Genomic DNA, 19,151 nt, shown 5'->3' with positions numbered 1-19,151 from the left:
GAGTTCCAGCCCCACACTGGGCATCGAGCCTGCTTAAAATAAATAATTAATTTTAAAAAATGTGGTATCTCATACTAAGCATACCATTTGAGAAGTCCTCAGAATACTTTGCCCATCTCATCTCATGGGACTTCATTCTGTCCCGGAAGCAGGGAATCTGTTTAATCCAAACATTCAAGGAGTGGAGCCTCCATGTTGAAACCAGTCCATAGACAGAGCTTCTGACTCTTGGAGACGTGGGGAAATATAAAGATAGGGTAAACAATTGAAATAGATTCTCTTCGTGTTATTGCCTGGAAAGCTGGCCTCTGAGGACAAGGCAAACCCACCCGAACTGTTATGGTTAGTTTGCTGCAGACTCTCATGCTAGAATTTGTGGCTGGAAAACCCAAGACCTCAAGGGAACCAAAGAGTTTCAGGTTTCCCTGATAAGTACATTCACCCACATAAAATAACAAAGACACTAAATGGAATAAATATCAATATTATTACATATATTTTAAATTAGTAATATCAGGCACAGGGCAGTTAATTTAGTGAAGTAGTACAGCATAGCACATAATGGCCTGGGCTCTGGAGTCAGATTGTCTGGATTCAAATCTAATTTACCATCTGTCTGACCTCAGGTGACTTCCTTAACCTCTCTGTGCCTAAGTGTTCTCATTTGTAAAGTGGAGGTAGTGATAGCGCCTGCCTCATGGTGGTGGTATGTGGGTTCAATTAATTTAATACCATAAAAACCACTTAGCACACAAGCATTCATGAGTGCTCAGTAAGCGTCAGTGATTAGTCTTACTGTTGATAACTTTCCATTTATTGTTAATCCCCAAGCAGTTCTTTTTCTTTTTTTCTTTTCAAAAAGTAAGCTCTACGCCCAACATGGGGCTTGAACTCATGACCCCGAGATGAAGAGTCACATGCTGGGCCAACCGAGCCAGCCTGGCGCCCCTCCCCAAACAATTCTTGTCATAACAAGTGATTCACAATAGCAACGATGATGTATAGTGGGGGAAGGAAGGCAGGGAGGCCGATGTGCTTTCAGGAGAGGATGCATCTGGATCACTTTCTCACCAAGTCATGGTCACGCTGCCAGACCCCGGGCGAATAGGGCATCACCAGGCAGGTGGGTCCCAAAGTCAGGTGCCTGATGAGGAGATGGTACACTGTCACCAAGAGGGAATATGGCAACCAGTGGCTCTTCACCTTTAGTTGAGTCACAACCAACTGGAACGCTTGCAAGAATAGAGCATCCCAGGCCCTGCCCCCAGCAAGTCTGACTGCGCAGGTCTGTGACAGGCCCCAGGAATCTGCGTATTTAACAGGAGCCCACAGAGGGTTTCTATTCTGGTGAGATGGTTTGCAGAGCCCACTTTGAAAAACGCTGTTGTGGCTATTTTCCTTAGGAAGAACCCCATCTCTTTCTTCATCTCCCCAGCTAGTGCGCTAGCAGCCGGGGGCTGGAGATGGCGCAGGTCCTCGGACACCTCTGACTGGTCCTTGAAAGTCTGCTGTGTGGATACAGCACATCAGGTGCTGGGCTTCTGTTCCTTACCGTGTCCTCATAAAAAATAAGTTAGGCTTTCAAAGCATTTAATGTCACAGCAATAGACTCACGATACAAGAGTAAGAAACATCATCCCTACAGAGTACACTGCAATCCTAATTTGGATAAAAACACATGAACATACACATAGAACAACGAGTGGAAGGAAAGGAATCAAAATGATCATCTCGGGGCAGAAGGGCTGCGCGGATAATTAATGTTATTCTCTGCCTTTGTGAAATTTCCAAATTGCCTGTAATGAGCAGGTATTACTTTCATAATAAAAAGGAACCATGTACAAGTCATTAAGGGAAAAGAGAATATTTTGGTCATCCGGGTTTGAGAGATAATAGGGACTTGAACTTAGGTCGCAGCAGAGGAGATTGACGCAAGAGACATTATTAAAGGCAACTCATTACAACGTGGGGACTCTGTGGGCGATGAAAGGTACAGAGAGTAAAAATAATCTCAAGGTTTGGAGCCTGAGTGATAGAGTGAATGATGGTAACATTGACAGCAAAATCAGATCAATTATCTTTCTCAGAGATGGGAAAATTGCTTTTTTTCAATTTGCTGTCTAGAGGATAATATGTTGTCCCGATGAGTCAGAATTCTATAATTTAGCGAGGCAGATACACTGACAAGATGGGACCACTAAAAGCATAAGATGTTTTTGTTTGTGGTGGTTGCAGACCATTAAATAAAATCAGGGTTTAAAACTGAAAGTATAATAAAAATGCCAGACAGGGGAAAGGGTAATAGAACAAATTTTCATGTTTTCTTTTTAAGCAAATGAATAATCTTCTTTTCTCTACATGGCAGTAGTTCTCCCCCAGTGGAACTGCATATGCAGCAGAAAGATGAGCCTTTTACTTCTAGAATTATCGAATTATACAGTGAACATAGCCCTACAGGTCATCCAGTGAGGTGGACGTTTCATGTGTTGAATTATTTATCTTTAACCATGAATTGTTAAGATGCTAAGATGCTAGTCCTACCCCCTCATTTTTAGAGACAGGGACAGTGGAGGCCCTAGAGATGTTTCTCAGGGACTGTCCCGAGAGAGGTCATGGCAGAACCTGAACCAGAAGCCACGGTAGCCCAGAGTTACCACCTCCTAATCCCGAGAAATAATCCCTGTCCTTTCTTAATACTCTTCTTCCCCACTACACCATCCATAGTGGTTCTTTAGGGAAAAAAAACAAAAACAAAAACAGAAAAAACCTCATTTAGGTGTGGCCACGAAGGAATGAAATCCTCTGTATAGTTTTTCTTAAGGTTCCTAGTGTTTTGACAGTGTTTTGTTCATCACTATAGTAACATTGTGGCCAACAGCATTTCTTCCTGTGGCTTTGCTGCTTGCCTTTCCTTTGTGACTAATTGGGCTGCGGGCCACGTCTGGGGGGCGGGGGGCTGTGCAGAGGGGATTGCTCTCCGCATCTGCATTTCTGTTTCATCCATAAAAAATTATCTATTCTTCCCCCGCTTCTTGGAAACCAACTATGTTTTCAGCACCGTGCCAGTTTCACATTCCTGATTGGAAAGTGGCTTTCTAACTGGGAGTCGACTTCCAGATACTGCTGAGTTGTTTCTTCCTTTTTTTTTTTTTTCTCGCTTCAGTATGTATCTTTAAAAACTAGGAACGCAAGAAAAATTAGGAACACTTTCCTACATAAGCAGAATAGAATGGCCGTCCTTTTAAAAAGGATTCATATTCCTTAATATCATCTAATACTCAGCCCCTGTTGCAGTTTTTCCAGCTGTCCCCCAATCGTGGGGAGCCAGGTCGGATCCAGTCATGGCACCGTTAGGGACGCAAAGAGGGAGCGCTGTGTGTAGGGCGATAACGGGGTGTCCCCTCCTGCCCCTTGATGCTTATTTCCCCCCTCGCTGGCTGAAGATGGTCTGCGCGGTGCTGGGTTAGCACCCTGTCAGTGAGCGCCCTGTTGGCGCTTTAGCTCAGCTCTGTAGCTAATGCTTTCTGTGCTGGTTGGTCTCCTTGAGTGAATCAAGAATTTCAGCAGGCGTTCAAAGTGACGATTTTTCTCATCTGTCATCTACTCTACATTTATAAGCTGCCCCTTTTCTCTAAAGCACTGCTTTGAGTCATTAACTCAGCTCTTTGGTTTTTCTGAAATTCTGTTTCTGCTAGGAAGGCAGGTATGTGTTTAATTCTTTCCCTTTACTTCTCAATTTTTAAAGACATTTTTAAAGGGTTGGAGCCATAGCCACCTTAAATGGTACCACCTTCATCCCCTTCACACCACATTCAACCGGTTCTTTTTTTTTTTTTTTTAATTTAAGTAAACTCCACCCCCAACGTGGGGCTCGAACTCACAACCCCGAGATCAAGAATCTCATGTGCTACCGACTGAGCCAGCCGGCCGCCCCTCAACTGGTTCCTTTTTTTTTTTTTTTTTAAGATTTTAATTATATATTTGAGAGAGAGAATGAGATAGAGCATGAGGGTCAGAGGGAGAAGCAGGCTCCCCGCTGAGCAGGGAGCCCGATGCGGGACTCGATCCCGGGACTCCAGGATCATGACCTGAGCCGAAGGCAGTCGATCAACCAACTGAGCCACCCAGGGGCCCCTCAACTGGTTCTTTTTTAAGCTGCAATGATTTTTAAGGCAGTGGCGACCCCCAGTTTATATGGTTCAACTTTCTGTTGTGGATGTTGATCTGAAGAAAACCAGGGCATGTAATCCGTTGACTTGTATTCCTACAAGAGGCCACTGTTATGCACAGGGCTTAGGGGCACGAAACCCACTTCGCTTCTAGGGAAAATGCACTGTGGGAACCAACCAGACCTTGAAAGTATTCTTAACTGGACATTTAGTGTTCCATGAAACCACGAAATTTGTTTATTTCTTTAAAATATAAAAGCCTACGTAGCCCGCTGCTTTTCTAGGATTGGATGACTAACGACTAAAACCCAGTGGTGGTAGCCTCCCAAACCTGATTTTTCTTTTTTCCATCTATGTTCTTTTTCATCTTTGGCCGTTATTCTGTCGTTGATTACCTTGTTTTAAAAAATTGGCACTGTGAGAATCGAATTACAGATGGGTAATTTTGTGGATTTATTTTTTTTTCTGCAAGTAATTTTAAAAATAGACTGGCATATAATTCACAAAATTGAATAATAGGTCAGAGCATTTGTTCCCTTTTCTTACACGGACTTATTCATAAAAGCAGTCCTCAGGAAAAGACCACAATGCTGATGATGAATGAAAATGAGAGTAATCTGAGTTTTAGAAATGAAAAAAAAAAGGCAATTGAAAAAATTAATGTCTTCTTGGAAGCCATCTCCGCTGCGGTGTTCACCTCATTAAAATAGATTGTTTTTTTTTATCCCGCTGTCCAGCCCAGCTAACCATTGGATCTAACAACTAGAAACCAATGAAGGTGTAATCGTCAGCATGCATTTTTAAAAATAAAAAAATATTTTTTAAAAGCAACATGTATTTATTATAGAGAAAGGAGAAATACAGATCACCAAAAGAGAAAAATAACATCACTCTTCATCCTATCACCCTGATATAAACATCTCTAATGTTATGTGAACAACAGAGAGAAATGGAACTTTTAATCATAAATGGAGTAACAGATGACAGCAATAATAATAGTTTGTACTTACTGAATTTTTGCTATGTATCAGACACTTTTCTACGCACTTCCTTCGTTAGTGTGTCCCCATCTTGCAGTCGGCCTTATCTCCAGCACACCGATGAAGGTGAGGTACCAGAGGGGGAATAGGTGTAGCTTGCTCCAGGTTACATTGTGAGGACACAACAGAGCTAGGATCCAAACTTAACGGACAAGAGTCAGACGTGGGGGCTGAACCCAGGCATCCTGATTCTCCAGTCTAGACTCTGAGGCAGTCATAGGATATGTTTTAATACAATGCTCATATTTAATTTTAATTGAATTTAACAGATGAGAAACAGGTGGAACTGAAGGAATTTCTGAAATTCTGACAAATTATAAAATAAGTTTTGATGATTATTGAAAAGAGCCATTTTCCTATATGTTCTCCCTGTTCTCTCTCCTTTTTTGAAGTTTGTCCAGTGTCTGCATTGTCAGTGCAGGTAACTATTCTATACCACAGTGTCTCCCTTAGAACCCTCATGTGGTCTTCATTCTGGGTGGGTATATATACGTGATGCTCACTACTGGTCTTCATGTTCATGTCTCTCCAGTCACTTTGGTTGTTTGAAGCTCTAAATGTTTTCTCAGGGAGGATTCATGGGACCAGCATTTCCTGAATTATTTACACATTGATGGAGTCTGCTGCATTAATAATTGAAAGTCATTTTAGCTAGATATAAAATTCATGGCTCACATGTTCTTGCCTTGGGTATCTTAAATGTGGCATCCATTTTCTTCTGGCATAAAATGTTGTCCAAGTCTGCTGACAATGTAATTTTCTGTATTGAAATACTTGGTCTCGGGGCACCTGGGTGGGTCCGTCAGTGGAGTGTGTGACCCTTGATCTCGGGGTCATGAATTTGGGCCCCATGTTGAGTGTAGAGCTTACTTAAAAACAAACCAACAAACACTTGTTCTTTTCTGTCCGATTGTCAAAAGCTTTATTTCTTCCAAGTCCAATAATTTTACCAGAATATGTCTTGGTGGTGTTGGTCATCCAGGCTTGATTTCTGAGGTAGGTGGTGTACCCTTTCAGTATGCAGTCTCAGATGTTTGTTTTTAATTTCAGTAAAAATGTCTTTACTTATAGGCTTCACTTTTTCTGTTCCCTTGTTTTCTTTGCCCATCTTCTATATTTGTCACATCCTCCTGAATAATTTTTATCCACCTTCATGTTTTCTAAGATGTTCAAAAAAATATACTTATTTATTTTAGAGAGTGTGTGTGTGTGCGCGCGAGCGGGAGTAGGGGCAGAGGGAGAGAGAGTGAGAGAATCTCAAGCAGACTCCCCGCTGAGTGCGGAGCCCAACTCGGGGCTGGATCCCAGGACCCTACTAAGATCATGACCTGAGCTGAAGTCAAGAGTTGGCTGCTTAACCCACTGAGCCACCCTGTCTCTGTCTGGGTCAATGTGGCGTCTATGTGCCCCAGTTGCTCCTCAGAGTGGGACTTGGCCCTGGAAGGGAACTTTGGATTGTTTTGAGAGTTCATGGGGCCTGGGCAGCTCCCAGGCTCTACCGTGGACTCCTTGCACTCAGTCACTATTTGAAAGGGCAAACCCCTGCCAGTCTTAGTTGTTGTTCATAAATTAGCTTGCTGAGGTTTGAGTTATTTTAGAGTTCTCAGATCTATCAGATGTCCGGCTGGTTCCCTCTCCATACCCCTCCATAACTGATTCCATTGTGCTCTTGTAGCTGTCTCAAATTTGTCCCACCCATTCGTATTTCGGGGTTCACGGGGGAATCATTTTGATCCGGTTCTGTCATAGATTGTGTCTGTGGATTTGGCTGTTGCTTCCCTCCTTACCCTAGTTACCTTTCCTACTTGTGTTTTCTATGGTGGCATTTGGGGACATTTAAAAACTATGCTGCTGGGCGCCTGGGTGGCTCAGTCACTGGGTGTCCTGCCTTCAGATCAGGTCATGGTCCCAGGGTCCTTGGATCAAGTCCCACATCGGGCTCCCTGCTCAGCGGGAAGCCTGCTTCTCCCTCTCCTACTCCCCCTGCTTGTGTTCCCTCTCTCGCTGTGTCTCTCTGTCAAATAAATAATTAAAATCTTAAAAAAAAAAAAAAAACAACTATGCTGCCAGGGCGCCTGGGGGGTTCAGTCGGTGAAGCGTCTGCCTTCGGCTCAGGTCATGATCCCGAGGTCCTGGGATCGAGCCCCGCGTCGGGCTCCCTGAATCTGCTTCTCTCTCTCCTTCTGCCTGCCATTCCCCCACCTTGTGCTTGCTCTCTCTCTCTCTGTCAAATAAATAAAATCTTTAAAAACAAAAACAAAACTATGCTGCCAACCACTACCTTCCTCCCAGGATTCCTCTGTAAACTACGGACCACGGGCCACATCTTGTCTGCCGCTTGCTTGTCTACAGCCTGCAAGCTAAGAATGGTTTTTATACGTTTAAATAGTTGACAAGACCTAAAGAAGAATATTTTGTCCTAGCACATGAAAATTATCTGAAATTCAGATGTCAGCATCCGTTAAAGTTTTTTTGGAAGACAGTCACACCTGCTTATTTACATGTTCTCTGTGGCTGTTTTCATGCTATAACAGCAGAGTGAGTTTTGGGGACAGAGACTCAAAGCTGAAAATATCTATTATCTGGCCATTGACAGAAGTTTGCCAACCCTGGTCCTATAATATACTTTTTTAATGGCTAAATAGTATTCCATTGTGTGAATATATCATGATGTACTTAACCAAGTCCCTATTATTGGGCATTTAGATCAATTCTAAATTTTCATCATTATAGGCATCATTTCATAGCTATATTAGCATATATATTTTATTATTTGGGGGAGGGATATATTGTTACAGGTAAGATTGCTGGATCAGAGGAGATTATGTTTTTTAAACTCTTTGATTAATATTGACAAATTGTCATCCAGAAAGGATATACAGGCTAAATATCTATTAAGGATACTGATTCAATAAATTATGGTGCCTTCATGCGATGAAATATTGTGCAGAGGGTAAAGAAAATGAGGTAGCTTAATTTTACTGATATATAAAAGTCTGTAATACATGCTGCTAAATTAAACACCCTGGTTACACGCGTAGAGTATGATTCCTTGAGATTAAGGAAAGGGGGGCAATTAGAATACATACTTTTAGCTTTTTCACAAGAAGCATAGATTACAAGTAGGTTATACCAGCGTACACACCCAGCCATAGTATGTCTGAACAGTGGTTTTGCCATGCTTTTGTCAGTCTCTTTTTTTTTTTTTTAATTCTTGCCAATTGACAGACAAGAAAAGGGCATCCTGTTTTCATTTTATATATCAACTTTTGTATTGTTTTGTATGTTTATGGGCTTGAATTCTTTTGTGAAATTCTTGTCCATTGTCCATTTCTTTTTCCTTGCCATTTTCATGTTTTGGAAACTTGGTAGTTTGTAAAGCTCTTTAAAAAAAAAGATTTTATTTATTTGGGGGAGAGAAAGAGAGCAAGAGAGAGAGAGAGTATGAGCAGGGGGGAGGGGGGAGGGGCAGATGAAGGAGAAGCAGGTTCCCCGATGAGCAGGGAGCCCGATCCGGGGGGCTCGATCCCAGGACCCTGGGATCATGACCAGATGCTCCACCAACTGAGCCACCCAGGTAGGTGCCCCTGTAAAGCTCTTTTTATCTATCAGCTATTAATCCTTTGCTTGTTGTCCGTTTGCCTCTGTGTAGTATTTAGGGTATTTAATGGTGTTTTTCTTTTTTTATGCATTCAAATCTTCCTGTATTTTTTGTGTGCAGGAAGCCTTTTTCCATCTCAGATTGATGTGCTTGTTGCCCACTATATTTTTCTAGTTCTTATTTGATTTTGTTTTTTACACTTAGGTCTTTCATCCGTAGGGAATTTATCCACGTGGGCTGTCAAGTAGGGTTTAACCTTATTTTTCAAATGCTTAGCCAGTTGTCTTAGTGCCATTTATTGAATAAGCCATTATTTCAAGGTTATGTAATTTTTTTCAGACTGTTTCTTATTAGATCCTGTGCATTTCACATTTTCAAAAGCCAGGTTTGTTGATTTGATTTATGTAAAATACAATTTCTTCTTTTTAAGCATGCAGTTATTCTGTACGGTTGTGGTTGTAGCAGATGTGTGCAGTTTTGTCGCCACCGCTCATGCCGGTCAAGATCTAGAACATTTTCATCGTCCTCCAAAAGGGTCCCTCGTACCCCTTTGTAGTCAGTCCCCTCACCCCTGACCTTGTACTCTTGCCACCACTGATCTGTTTTGTATCCCTAAATTTTTGCCTTTTCTAGAATGTCTTACGAATGGAATCCTCAAACACATAGCTTTTGGGATCTGGCTTATTTCACTTAGCACAGTGCATTTAAGAGATATCCGTGTTGTTGTGTCTATCAGTGGTTCATTCCTTTTCGTTGTCGAACAACATTCCGTGATATGGCTATACCACAGTTTTATTTTACTGTTCACTTGTTCAAGGACAGTGGGCTTGTTTCCAGTTTGGGGCTTTTTTGAAGAAAGCTACTATACACATTCATGTATGTGTCTTTATGTAGACATAGGTTTCTACTTCTCTTGGGTAAATACCTAGGGGTGGGACTCCTGGGTCATGAAGTAGATGTATGTTTCATTTTATAAGGAACCATCCAACTGTTTTCCATGGAGGCTGTGCTATTTTACATTTCCACCAACACTATAGGAGAGACCCGGTTACTCTGCATCTTTGTCGGCACTTGGGAATGTCAGTATTTTTTTATTTTAGCCATTCTACTAGGAATATGAGGGTTCAATCACTTATTTAGAATAATTTGGATATTTTCAGCAGTTTCTCTCAACTCGTCCCTGCCTGTGCTTTCTAAGACCGGGTGCTCCCAACCTGCTTAGTCCATCTCTCATTAGACAGCCCGAGGCAGCGGAAGCATCACTTTTGCTCTTGCTTCTGTTTTTCTGCTTTCCCTTTCCTTTCCTACTAGGCTTCTTAAACCAGAAAACGTCAGCGCAGAGGAGCTTAGAAATAATCTAGCACAGGGGTGGCAAACTTTTCCTGTAAAGAGCCAGAGAGGGAACATTGTTGACTCACCCGGCCATTCGGTCTTAGTCATGGCAACTCACCTCTGCTGTGGTAACCTGAAAGCAGCCACAGAGGGCACAGAAGCGAGGAGGCGTGTCGGGTGCCGATAAAACTTTATTTACAAACAGGCAGCCTATTGGATCCAGCCCTTCCACCACAGTTTGCTGACCCCTGGTTTGGTCCAGCAACTTTATTTTACAGATGAGGCGACTGAGCTCAGGTTCTACCCTTTCCCTTGTTTTGTAAGTAAAGAAGGCAAAGGCCAGGATACTGGCTTTTGCCATTAAGAGACACACTTAACATTGAGCTCAGGATGAACTTACCTTTGAGTGCATGATTCCCGGTTCAAGCAAATTCATGTCTAGCATGAAACTGTTAATATAGGGTCTTTCAAAAGTTTTAACTGCACTAAGACTTTTGGGGACATTTTATATATTGCCATTGACCTCAACGCTGGTTGACTTTTTGAGCCTATTATCTCTGGGGCAATGGCCAAATTTGAGTGGCAAGAAAATGAAGGTAGTAACAGTTAATGGAAGAAAAGCACGCCACCCTTATATTCTTCTTCTTCAAAAGACTGTGTTTCCAGTTTTGGAGATGTCTACTTTCTCTCTCAAGATAGCTATCAGACATCATGTAACAATCCCACACTCTCCCCTCCCCCTTGAATGTTAATTCCCGATGGTTTTGTTTCATGAATTGTTCAAATAGATGAAGATTCTTAGTAAAAAAACAAAACAAACAAACAAAAACAACCCCAAACCAAAACCGTAACAGGATAACATACACTCCTGGTTCCAACACATAAACCTAAAAATAAGCCCTGGCCGCTGGTCCTCAGGGAGAGAACATTATTTACAAGAGTCATCGTGTGTGTGTGTGTGTGTGTGTGTGTGTGTGTGTGTGTGTGTGTTTTCCTTCCAGCACTGGAAGAAGTATGACATCTATGAGAAGCAAACCAAAGAAGAGACCGACTCTGTGGTGCTGATAGAAAACCTGAAGAGAACCTCTCAGTGACGGGGATATTTATTTTAACCTTCAGCATGACCTTGTGAAGATTCATCCCATTCTGCATTTGTTATCTGGGAACTCGTGAAACGGAAACTGAAACTACTGGGCCATTTAAAAACAGGCAGCTCAGAAGAGCCGCGGTCTTTCTGTTGAATGGAGCACTGAGAAACTAAACGTAAGGGGCTCTTTGGTGAAGAGAGTGGAGTCCTTGTTGTCGAATTGTGAAAGCAGACCGCCCTCGCGACGCCTTCAAAGTCAGGGACAAAGCAAACAGCGATGATGGCGGTAGAGTTAATCTTACCAAGAGTTGTGACAACTGAGGGATCTGTGCCTGCTTTGTATTCTCTGTGTCCAACAAAACCAACACATTCGATTTTGTGTGAAACTCATTTTGGGTGCAGTTGCTCATGCCAGCCCCTGAGTCACAGAGAACTTCTAGCAAACGAAATTGATAAAATCTGTTATCTGTTGCTTGGGATCTTGTGGAGGAATGTGTGTGGCTCTGAAACCTCTTAGCAGCCTGGAATCCTCATCGCCGTGAGCAGCAGGTGTCTCCGCTTGGAAAGGCTCGGACATCAGCCCTGGCCCCGAGGAGGGCACCTCCAGAAAAAGCAGAGGCCGCTCCTTTCCTGACACCTTTCAAAGCCACGGCAGGCTTTTGGGGGCCCCCGTAGCGGGTGGCAGGACTTGCTGGGTGTGAGGGTGTGCAGCCCATGCCTTCTTCCCTTCCACTGCTCAGAGCAGATGCTCGCCCCCCCCCACCCCCCGTGCCCCTGCACTTGGCCCCCAGCCCGGAGGCGCCGCTCACTCGGACGGACGACAGTTGGGCCGAGACCCCTCTGTCCTTACCACTTTATCTCCACCGGTCAGGTGCCAGACCTTGGCCGTCCACGTGCACCTTCATTCCCGGCAGCCAGCGGGTCTTTCCCTTCTGGCTAGAAATTAGGACGTAAAGCTGCGCAGAACACCTAGAGGGGCAGGGAGTAATTTGCATCTCAGGTAAAGTGTGAGGAGACTAAGAAACAATGACTGATTCTTGCATATTTTGTAACTTCTGCGTTGAGTCTGCATTTCTTGGAAGGTTTTCAGTGTGTACTATTTCTCTATGCATTTTCTAAGCAGAAACGAGGTATTATCTTCACTTCGAGCTTTGCTCTTGGCTTCAGAAAGGAATAGTTCCGTCTTCCCCTTTTCCCTTCCAGCCACGACTGGTTATGAGTAGGTTTTGCTTCTTGTATGGACAACATCTGAGGCTCCAACATTTGTATTTTTTTTTTTTTGCATACTCAGTTAGGGTTCCATTCTCACCCAGCCCTGCATCAGACCCACAGAGATGCTCCCACCACTCCTCCTCCTTCCTCCAAATTTAAAGAAGCGTGGAAGCGAGAAGCCCCCCCCCCCCCCCCCCCGAGTCTCTCTCCCCCGACGCACGGACTCCGATCCCTGATAAGAACTTGAAAATGTGATACCGCAGGTTCTCCAGACACTCACCCGTGGGCAGCAATCAGATGTTGCGACTTGCAGCTCCTGCTTTTAGGGGACGACAGGAGGTCAGAGGTTTGGGCCCAGGTGGCCACCGGCTGGCACGGCCGCGGAGGAGGAGTGTGCCCTGGCTTGTCGGAGGAAATTGTGGGCCAGGGGTAGATGTCAACGTGTTTCCTCCCTGTGCCTTTTTTTTTTTTTTTTTTTAGGTCAGATTGAGGTGAGAGACAGGCAGAGTAGATGTCCCACCTTGTTCTGCAGTTCTCTAGAGAGAGCATTTGGTTTTCCTGTGTCGGAATGAGATTCTCTCCCAGTCAAGTCTATTTTAATTCTGGAAAGCAAAACACCTACATGCCTCAGCCAGGGCCATTTTTCCTGATATCCTATTTAGATGGCAGTGAGGGAGGGGATGCTTTGGGATCATGGTTCCCCAAGGGACTGCAGATGGTGACAGTCACAGCCCGGGAGCGGGAACATCACACTTGGTTTCCATTCTCCGCTTTGAGCAGTCAGATAGTTGAAGGAAAGGGGGGCAGCAAACTACAGGAGTACCTATGGCTGTTGGAGAATTGCTGAAGAGTGATTCGCCCGGTGTTGGGAGCTCTCGGGAACTTGAGTACATCAGTGGGATTTCCATAACCTGTAGGAAACACGTAGGTTCATTCGCTGTGTCATGCCTAAACTATATGGATTATCTTTCCCTCCACCCACCTAAGTAAACCCAGTGTAAGGATGGTCATTCTTATTCTTTCATTCAGATAAGTTTTTCCTCTATCTGGGCACTAAAGGGATACGCGAAACAATGTTAAGAATATTTTTGGTAATGCCTTCAACTAGGGATCATTTTGTTCAACTTCTTATAGGAAAGTTTGAGTGAAATAAATACTGTCTTTTTGTATGTCACCCACATGTTCTCCTTTGGTCTTATTTTGGGGTAAAGCGTTGTGAGGAGTGGGTGGCGGAAAAATTGGAGTTAAAAGAATAAATGTTGTGGGGAAAAAAAAAAATCCAAAACAGCTATTTTATCTTACAGTCATTTCTTATAAGCTGCTCTGCTGTTCTCGGTGCGCCTGTGTTTTCTGATAAGAACATGCACCGAGTTTAGTATCAGCGGTACCTAAAGGGACGCAAGTATTTGATAAACCGTAGTTGTGGTAATTAAGGGAAATGCACTGCGGGGTGGCTGCAGGGCGGGGGTGGGGGGCCCAGGAGGGAGAGCGGGGTCCGCAGGTACAGCTGAGGCAGCTCCACGGGGCAGGCGGCTGCAAGGGGCTCCATCTGTCGTCGTTCCAACGGCAGGACAGCAAAGTATGTCATTGCCAAAGACGGGGTGGGGGTGGGGGCGACTCTGCCGGCTGCCTGCGCATCTCCATCCTGACATACCTGGTGGTTTGGGCGGTCCTGGTGAAGAAGGGTTACCAAGACTGCAACACCTCCCGGCAGAGCAGCGTGTCACCATAGTCAAGGGCGTGACCTTCACCAACACCACCTTAGAGCTCGGGGAGCGGCTCTGGCCTGTTGCCCACGACGTCATCCCACCGCGGGGAGAGAGTGTCTGTCGTCACCAACCTGATTGTGACCCCCCACCAGCGGCAGGAAACCTGTGGGAAAAGAAAAAGAAATACAAGTGTACACGTGCGTGCACACACACACACGCATACACGCGCACATTCTTGAGACTGTCCTGGTATACATGATGGGGGACCCCCAGTTAGAAATTAGTCACATGAGCAGGTGAGATTTGAGCCTAATAATCAGTTTTCAATAACTGTCCTCTTAAGAGATGGTAATGTGGTTTCATATTTTCTATAACTATAGCAAAATGGTTTCAGTGTCATGGAGGGTTTTTTTTTTCTCATTCGCGTTGTTAAAAGGAAAACCACGGGCCCAGCATGGTGTCACTTAACCCAAGTCAGTAAGCCAAGACTTAATACGTAACTGCAGTTTCAGCCTTTAACCTTTAACCAGTCAACATGGAATTTCCTGCTCAGCACTAGGAATTTTACTGATAGACCCTTTCCGTTCCCTTTGGGAGGATGACCTTGCTTAAAACAATGGATTCCTTGCTAATAATTTCCTTTTTTCCACTCCCTATCTTTATTATTAATTTTTTTTAGAGAGGTAAGGTGGAGGAGGGGCAGGAGAGGGAGAGAGAAAGAATCTTCAGCAGGCCCCACACCTGGAGTGGAGCATGGAGTCACCTATGTGGGGCTCGATCTCATGACCCTGAGATCGTGACCTGAGCTGAAATCCAGAGTCGGACACTTAGCCAGCTGAGCCACCCAGGCGCCCCTCACTCTCTGAAACAAATAATGCAACATATGTTAAGGAAGAAAAAAAAAAAAAAGCAGGAGGGGAAGAATGAAGGGTGGGAAATCGGAGGGGGAGACGAACCACGAGAGACGATGGACTCTGAAAAACAAACTGAGGGTTCTAGAGCGGAGGGGGGCGGGGGGATGGGTTAGCCTGGTGATGGGTATTAACGAGGGCACGTACTGCATGGAGCACTGGGTGTTATGCACAAACAGTGAATCATGGAACACTACATCCAAAACTAATGATGTAATGTATGGTGACTAACATAACAATAAAAATTTTAAAAAGTCTTTTCTTGGGGCGCCTGGGTGGCTCAGTCGTTAAGCATCTGCCTTCGGCTCAGGTCATGATCCCAGGGTCCTGGGATCGAGTCCCGCATCGGGCTGCCTGCTCTACGGGAAGCCTGCTTCTCCCTCCCCCACTCCCCCTGCTTGTGTACCCTGTCTCGCTTTGTCTCTCTCTGTCAAATAAATAAATAAAATCTTTAAAAATCTTTAAAAAAATAAAAAAGCCTTTTCTTTTCTGTGGCTCTTTTTTTAAGATTTTATTTATTTGACAGAGACAGCAGGAGAGGGAACACAAGCAGGGGGAGTGGGGGAGGGGAGGGGGAGGGAGAAGCAGGCTCCCCGCTGAGCAGGCAGCCCGATGCGGGGCTGGATCCCAGGACCCTGGGATCATGACCTGAGCCGAAGGCAGACGCTTAACGACTGAGCCACCCAGGCGCCCCTCTGTGGTCCTTTTGAACTCTTCTCTACGTATTAGGTGCGGATGCTGCTGGATTCATGAGTCAAATAATAAAGCCGATTAGATCTTTCAAATTTACTTTGTTGAGTTTTTGTTATTTAACAGTGTTAAGCTCTAGGAATGGGTCTTTAGCCAGACCACATTTATTAATTACCCTGAATCTTTACAAGATCCAAACCCTAGGGGGTGGGTAGGGGCTGCTGAGCTCGGTGAGGTTATTTCTGTAACTATCTAGAATGATCCAAGAAGAGTCTGGAAATCTGTCTCCAGGTAAGTATAGTTGTGTTTTTAATAAGAAAGCTTTGCTGCTTAATACATCAATATACTGAGTATTATGACAGAAAACATTTGAGTACAGACACTTGAGGTTGCTTATCTATATGAGATCTATGGAAAACACATTTTTGTAGTCATAAACATGTTCACCTTGTCTCGGGGAGAGGAGCCAGAATGATTGAAGTACATTTGATTTCCAGAGTAATTTACCATTTTGTCATTTCCATGAAGTCCTGCTCGTTTCCAAGCTCACATAAGAAACACATTATGCCATCAGAGTATTAGTAGTTTCAGAAGAAAGCAAGGAAACAAGAACACTTATTTCAGAGACTCTTCTTTTAAACCCTGATGATTAGATCAAGCAGTAAGTTTCTTGTAAATACTGTAGCTAAGTCATGGCATGCTTTTACTTTAAGCGAGGGAGGAGATTTATTGGCATTTGGATATGCTAGATATTTTTGACATCAATCCCCAAGATGAATTCTTCCTGAAGGTTCTTTGGCCTTTAACTGTCTTTCCTAATCGTCACACTATTAGTTTACTATTAGCAACAGGAAAATATTTGACTGCTAGTTTTCAACATTTTTTAGGTATGAACATTACATAAAAAGAGAAAATAGTTATTGAGTGGCTACCAGGTGCCAAGTTAGATGTATTATTTCACTAAATTCCCACGTGACGCCCATGAGGTAGGTGGCATTGTTACCTTCATTTTATAGATGAAGAGACTGAGATATAAAATGATTGAGTTGGGGGCGCCCAGATGGTTCAATCAGTTAAGCATCTGACTTCCGCTCGGGTCATGGTCTCGGGGTCCTGAGATCGAGCCCCGTGGCAGGCTCTGCGCTCAGTTGGGGGTCTGCTTGTCCTTCTGCCCTTCCCCCAGCTCGTGTGCTCTCCCTCCCTCCCTCTCAAATAAAATCTTTAAAAAAAATAAAACAATTGAGTTGTGTATGCAAGATCACCCAGCTAGTAAATGACTGAGACAGAATTGGAAACCAAGTCAGCCTGACATGAGAGCCTGTATTAGGAGGCCAGTGATAGATTTACTTGTCCTAAGAAGAAAGCTACCTAAAGAAGAAACATTTTCTTTCAAATTGTTGCCAAATTGCTTATCAGACAGAAGCTATTTGAGAATTTAAACCATTTAAGTGAGCTTTTTACAGCGTCTTCAGATTCGTTTGTGCATGCTATTCATCTGTGTGCTTTGCACAGGGCAAAGTAACCTAGCTTAGAATGTCGGAGTTCCAAATGACCTTGGGCAGACGTTTCTTCCTGTTTGCATTGGCTTCCCTATCTATAAGATGAAGATGTTAGACTTCGCGATTTTTCATGCCATCCAAAGTTCCTAACAGTGGCCGTGAGTTGTGGAACTCATTCAGAAGTGGGGGTCTTTGCTACAGACACAAGCAATGCCATGGGCAGGTCCCTACCTCTCGCTGGGCATCAGTGTTCTCATCTGTAAAATAAGGAGACTGGACTAGATTAGCTCTATTCTGACATCCAACAAAAACTGAGATAATGACTTGTTTTGCATATCAAGAAAATGCATTTACGGTCACCTCCTGTTGCTACAGGAAATAGCTAGCCATGAGTGGTGGTTAACTGCCAAAAGTAACCAGAGTGGGTCCTTTAATACAACAGTACGAACAGAGGGATTGATACCTTGGATGAGCCCTGTGGTACATCCAAATCAGAATTTTTCACAAGGGCCCAGCCATGATTGTGCCTAACAACTATTTCTTACCATGCTTTGCAGATCGTAGGTCATTTTGCCTAGAGACACAAAAAGGGATTTTTGTATAATACAGATTGCCTCTATCATGACATTTGATACGTTACCTAAAATAGAGTCCCTTTGAATTCAATACTTGCAAATTTGGTCATTGGATTTAACTTTTTGGTTTTTATTTGATCCAAATGAAACGTACATTATCTTTTTTTTAAAGATTTCATTTATTTGACAGAGAGAGACACAGCGAGAGAGGGAACACAAGCAGGGGGAGTGGCAGAGGGAGAAGCAGGCTTCCCGCCGAGCAGGGAGCCCGATGTGGGGCTTGATCCCAGGACCTGGAATCATGACCTGAGCCGAAGGCAGACGCTTAACAACTGAGCCACCCAGGCGCCCCAACATGTACATAATTTTAAAAATCGAAGAATACCACAGGGCTTATAAAACACAGTGGTCTCCTGCCCCACCACTCCTGACCCCTGATTCCTGCTCCCAGAAAAGATGCCCTCACCCTATCCCTGGAACCTGTGAAAATGTTATGTTACATGGCAAAAGGGGCTTTGCAGATGTCATTACGATTATAGATCTTAAAATGGGAAGATTTTCCTGGATTATCTGGGTGGGCCCAATCTCATCACTTGAGCCCTTAAAAGCAGAGAAATTTCTCAGGCTAGAAATGGAAGAGTCAAAGCACAGAAAGGTCTCAAGGTGTTGTCATGGGCTTGAGAATGAAGAGGCTGTTAGAAAGCGCTAGAAGGACCGAATCCTGCCAACAACGTGAAATGAGCCTGGCATCTGAATCTAACCCTAGCGTCTCCAGATAGGAGCCCAGCCTGGCCAACTACATGATTTCAGCCTTATGAGACCTCAAGCAGAAAATCAATCATACTTTGTTGGACTTCTGACCTACAGAAGTGTGAAATAATAAATTTGTGTTGTTTTAAACTGCTTTTAACGTTTTTAGCTGGTTCTTTTGGTATCTAACCCTTCTGACTAATGCCCAAATACTTAATGATGTTTCTTATTTTTATTTAGGTTTAGAAATTACCTATTTCTGAATTTCTGCTATGGAGGATGAGGAACTAGCTCTCTTATATGTCCCCAACACACACACACACACATGCAGACATACACCACAGGCACTCACACTTCTACAAATACAAAAAAATTTTGGTTAAAATATTAAATATTTGCAATATTTGTATAATCATGCACAGTTGATCCATGTACAGTACCATTAAATTGTATTTCCTTTATCTTGTCTTCCCCAAATTGTCTCTTTTCTTTGATTTGTTTTTCTAAGTACCTGTCATGAGTTCAGCCCCAAACTTGCTGAGAGAACCACAGAACTCCATTTGGCATGGTCATCTA

At 43.7% G+C, this 19,151-nt stretch overlaps 1 protein-coding gene across 3 annotated transcripts in view; it reads left to right on the top strand.

The window, feature by feature from the left end:
* IL13RA1 (interleukin 13 receptor subunit alpha 1) overlaps positions 1 to 19,151 on the top strand; it is an 80,226-nt gene that overhangs the window by 40,280 nt on the left and 20,795 nt on the right. The window contains exon 11 of one of the 3 annotated variants that reach the window (XM_025852742.1): positions 11,144 to 13,615. The exons of the other annotated variants lie outside the window; for them this stretch is intronic. Coding sequence (XP_025708527.1) covers positions 11,144 to 11,236 — 93 coding nt within the window. The 3' untranslated portion in view covers positions 11,237 to 13,615. Of the gene's footprint in view, positions 1 to 11,143; positions 13,616 to 19,151 lie in introns of those variants that run through there. 3 annotated transcript variants of the gene reach the window in all.

The sequence above is a fragment of the Callorhinus ursinus genome, unplaced genomic scaffold, assembly GCF_003265705.2.
Source record: "Callorhinus ursinus isolate GAN/ISIS: 27379988/994484 unplaced genomic scaffold, GSC_fseal_2.0 scaffold33, whole genome shotgun sequence".
NCBI classification, from domain to species: domain Eukaryota; kingdom Metazoa; phylum Chordata; class Mammalia; order Carnivora; family Otariidae; genus Callorhinus; species Callorhinus ursinus.
Note: the sequence above shows the minus strand (reverse complement) of the source record. Positions and strands in the feature narration are given on the sequence as shown.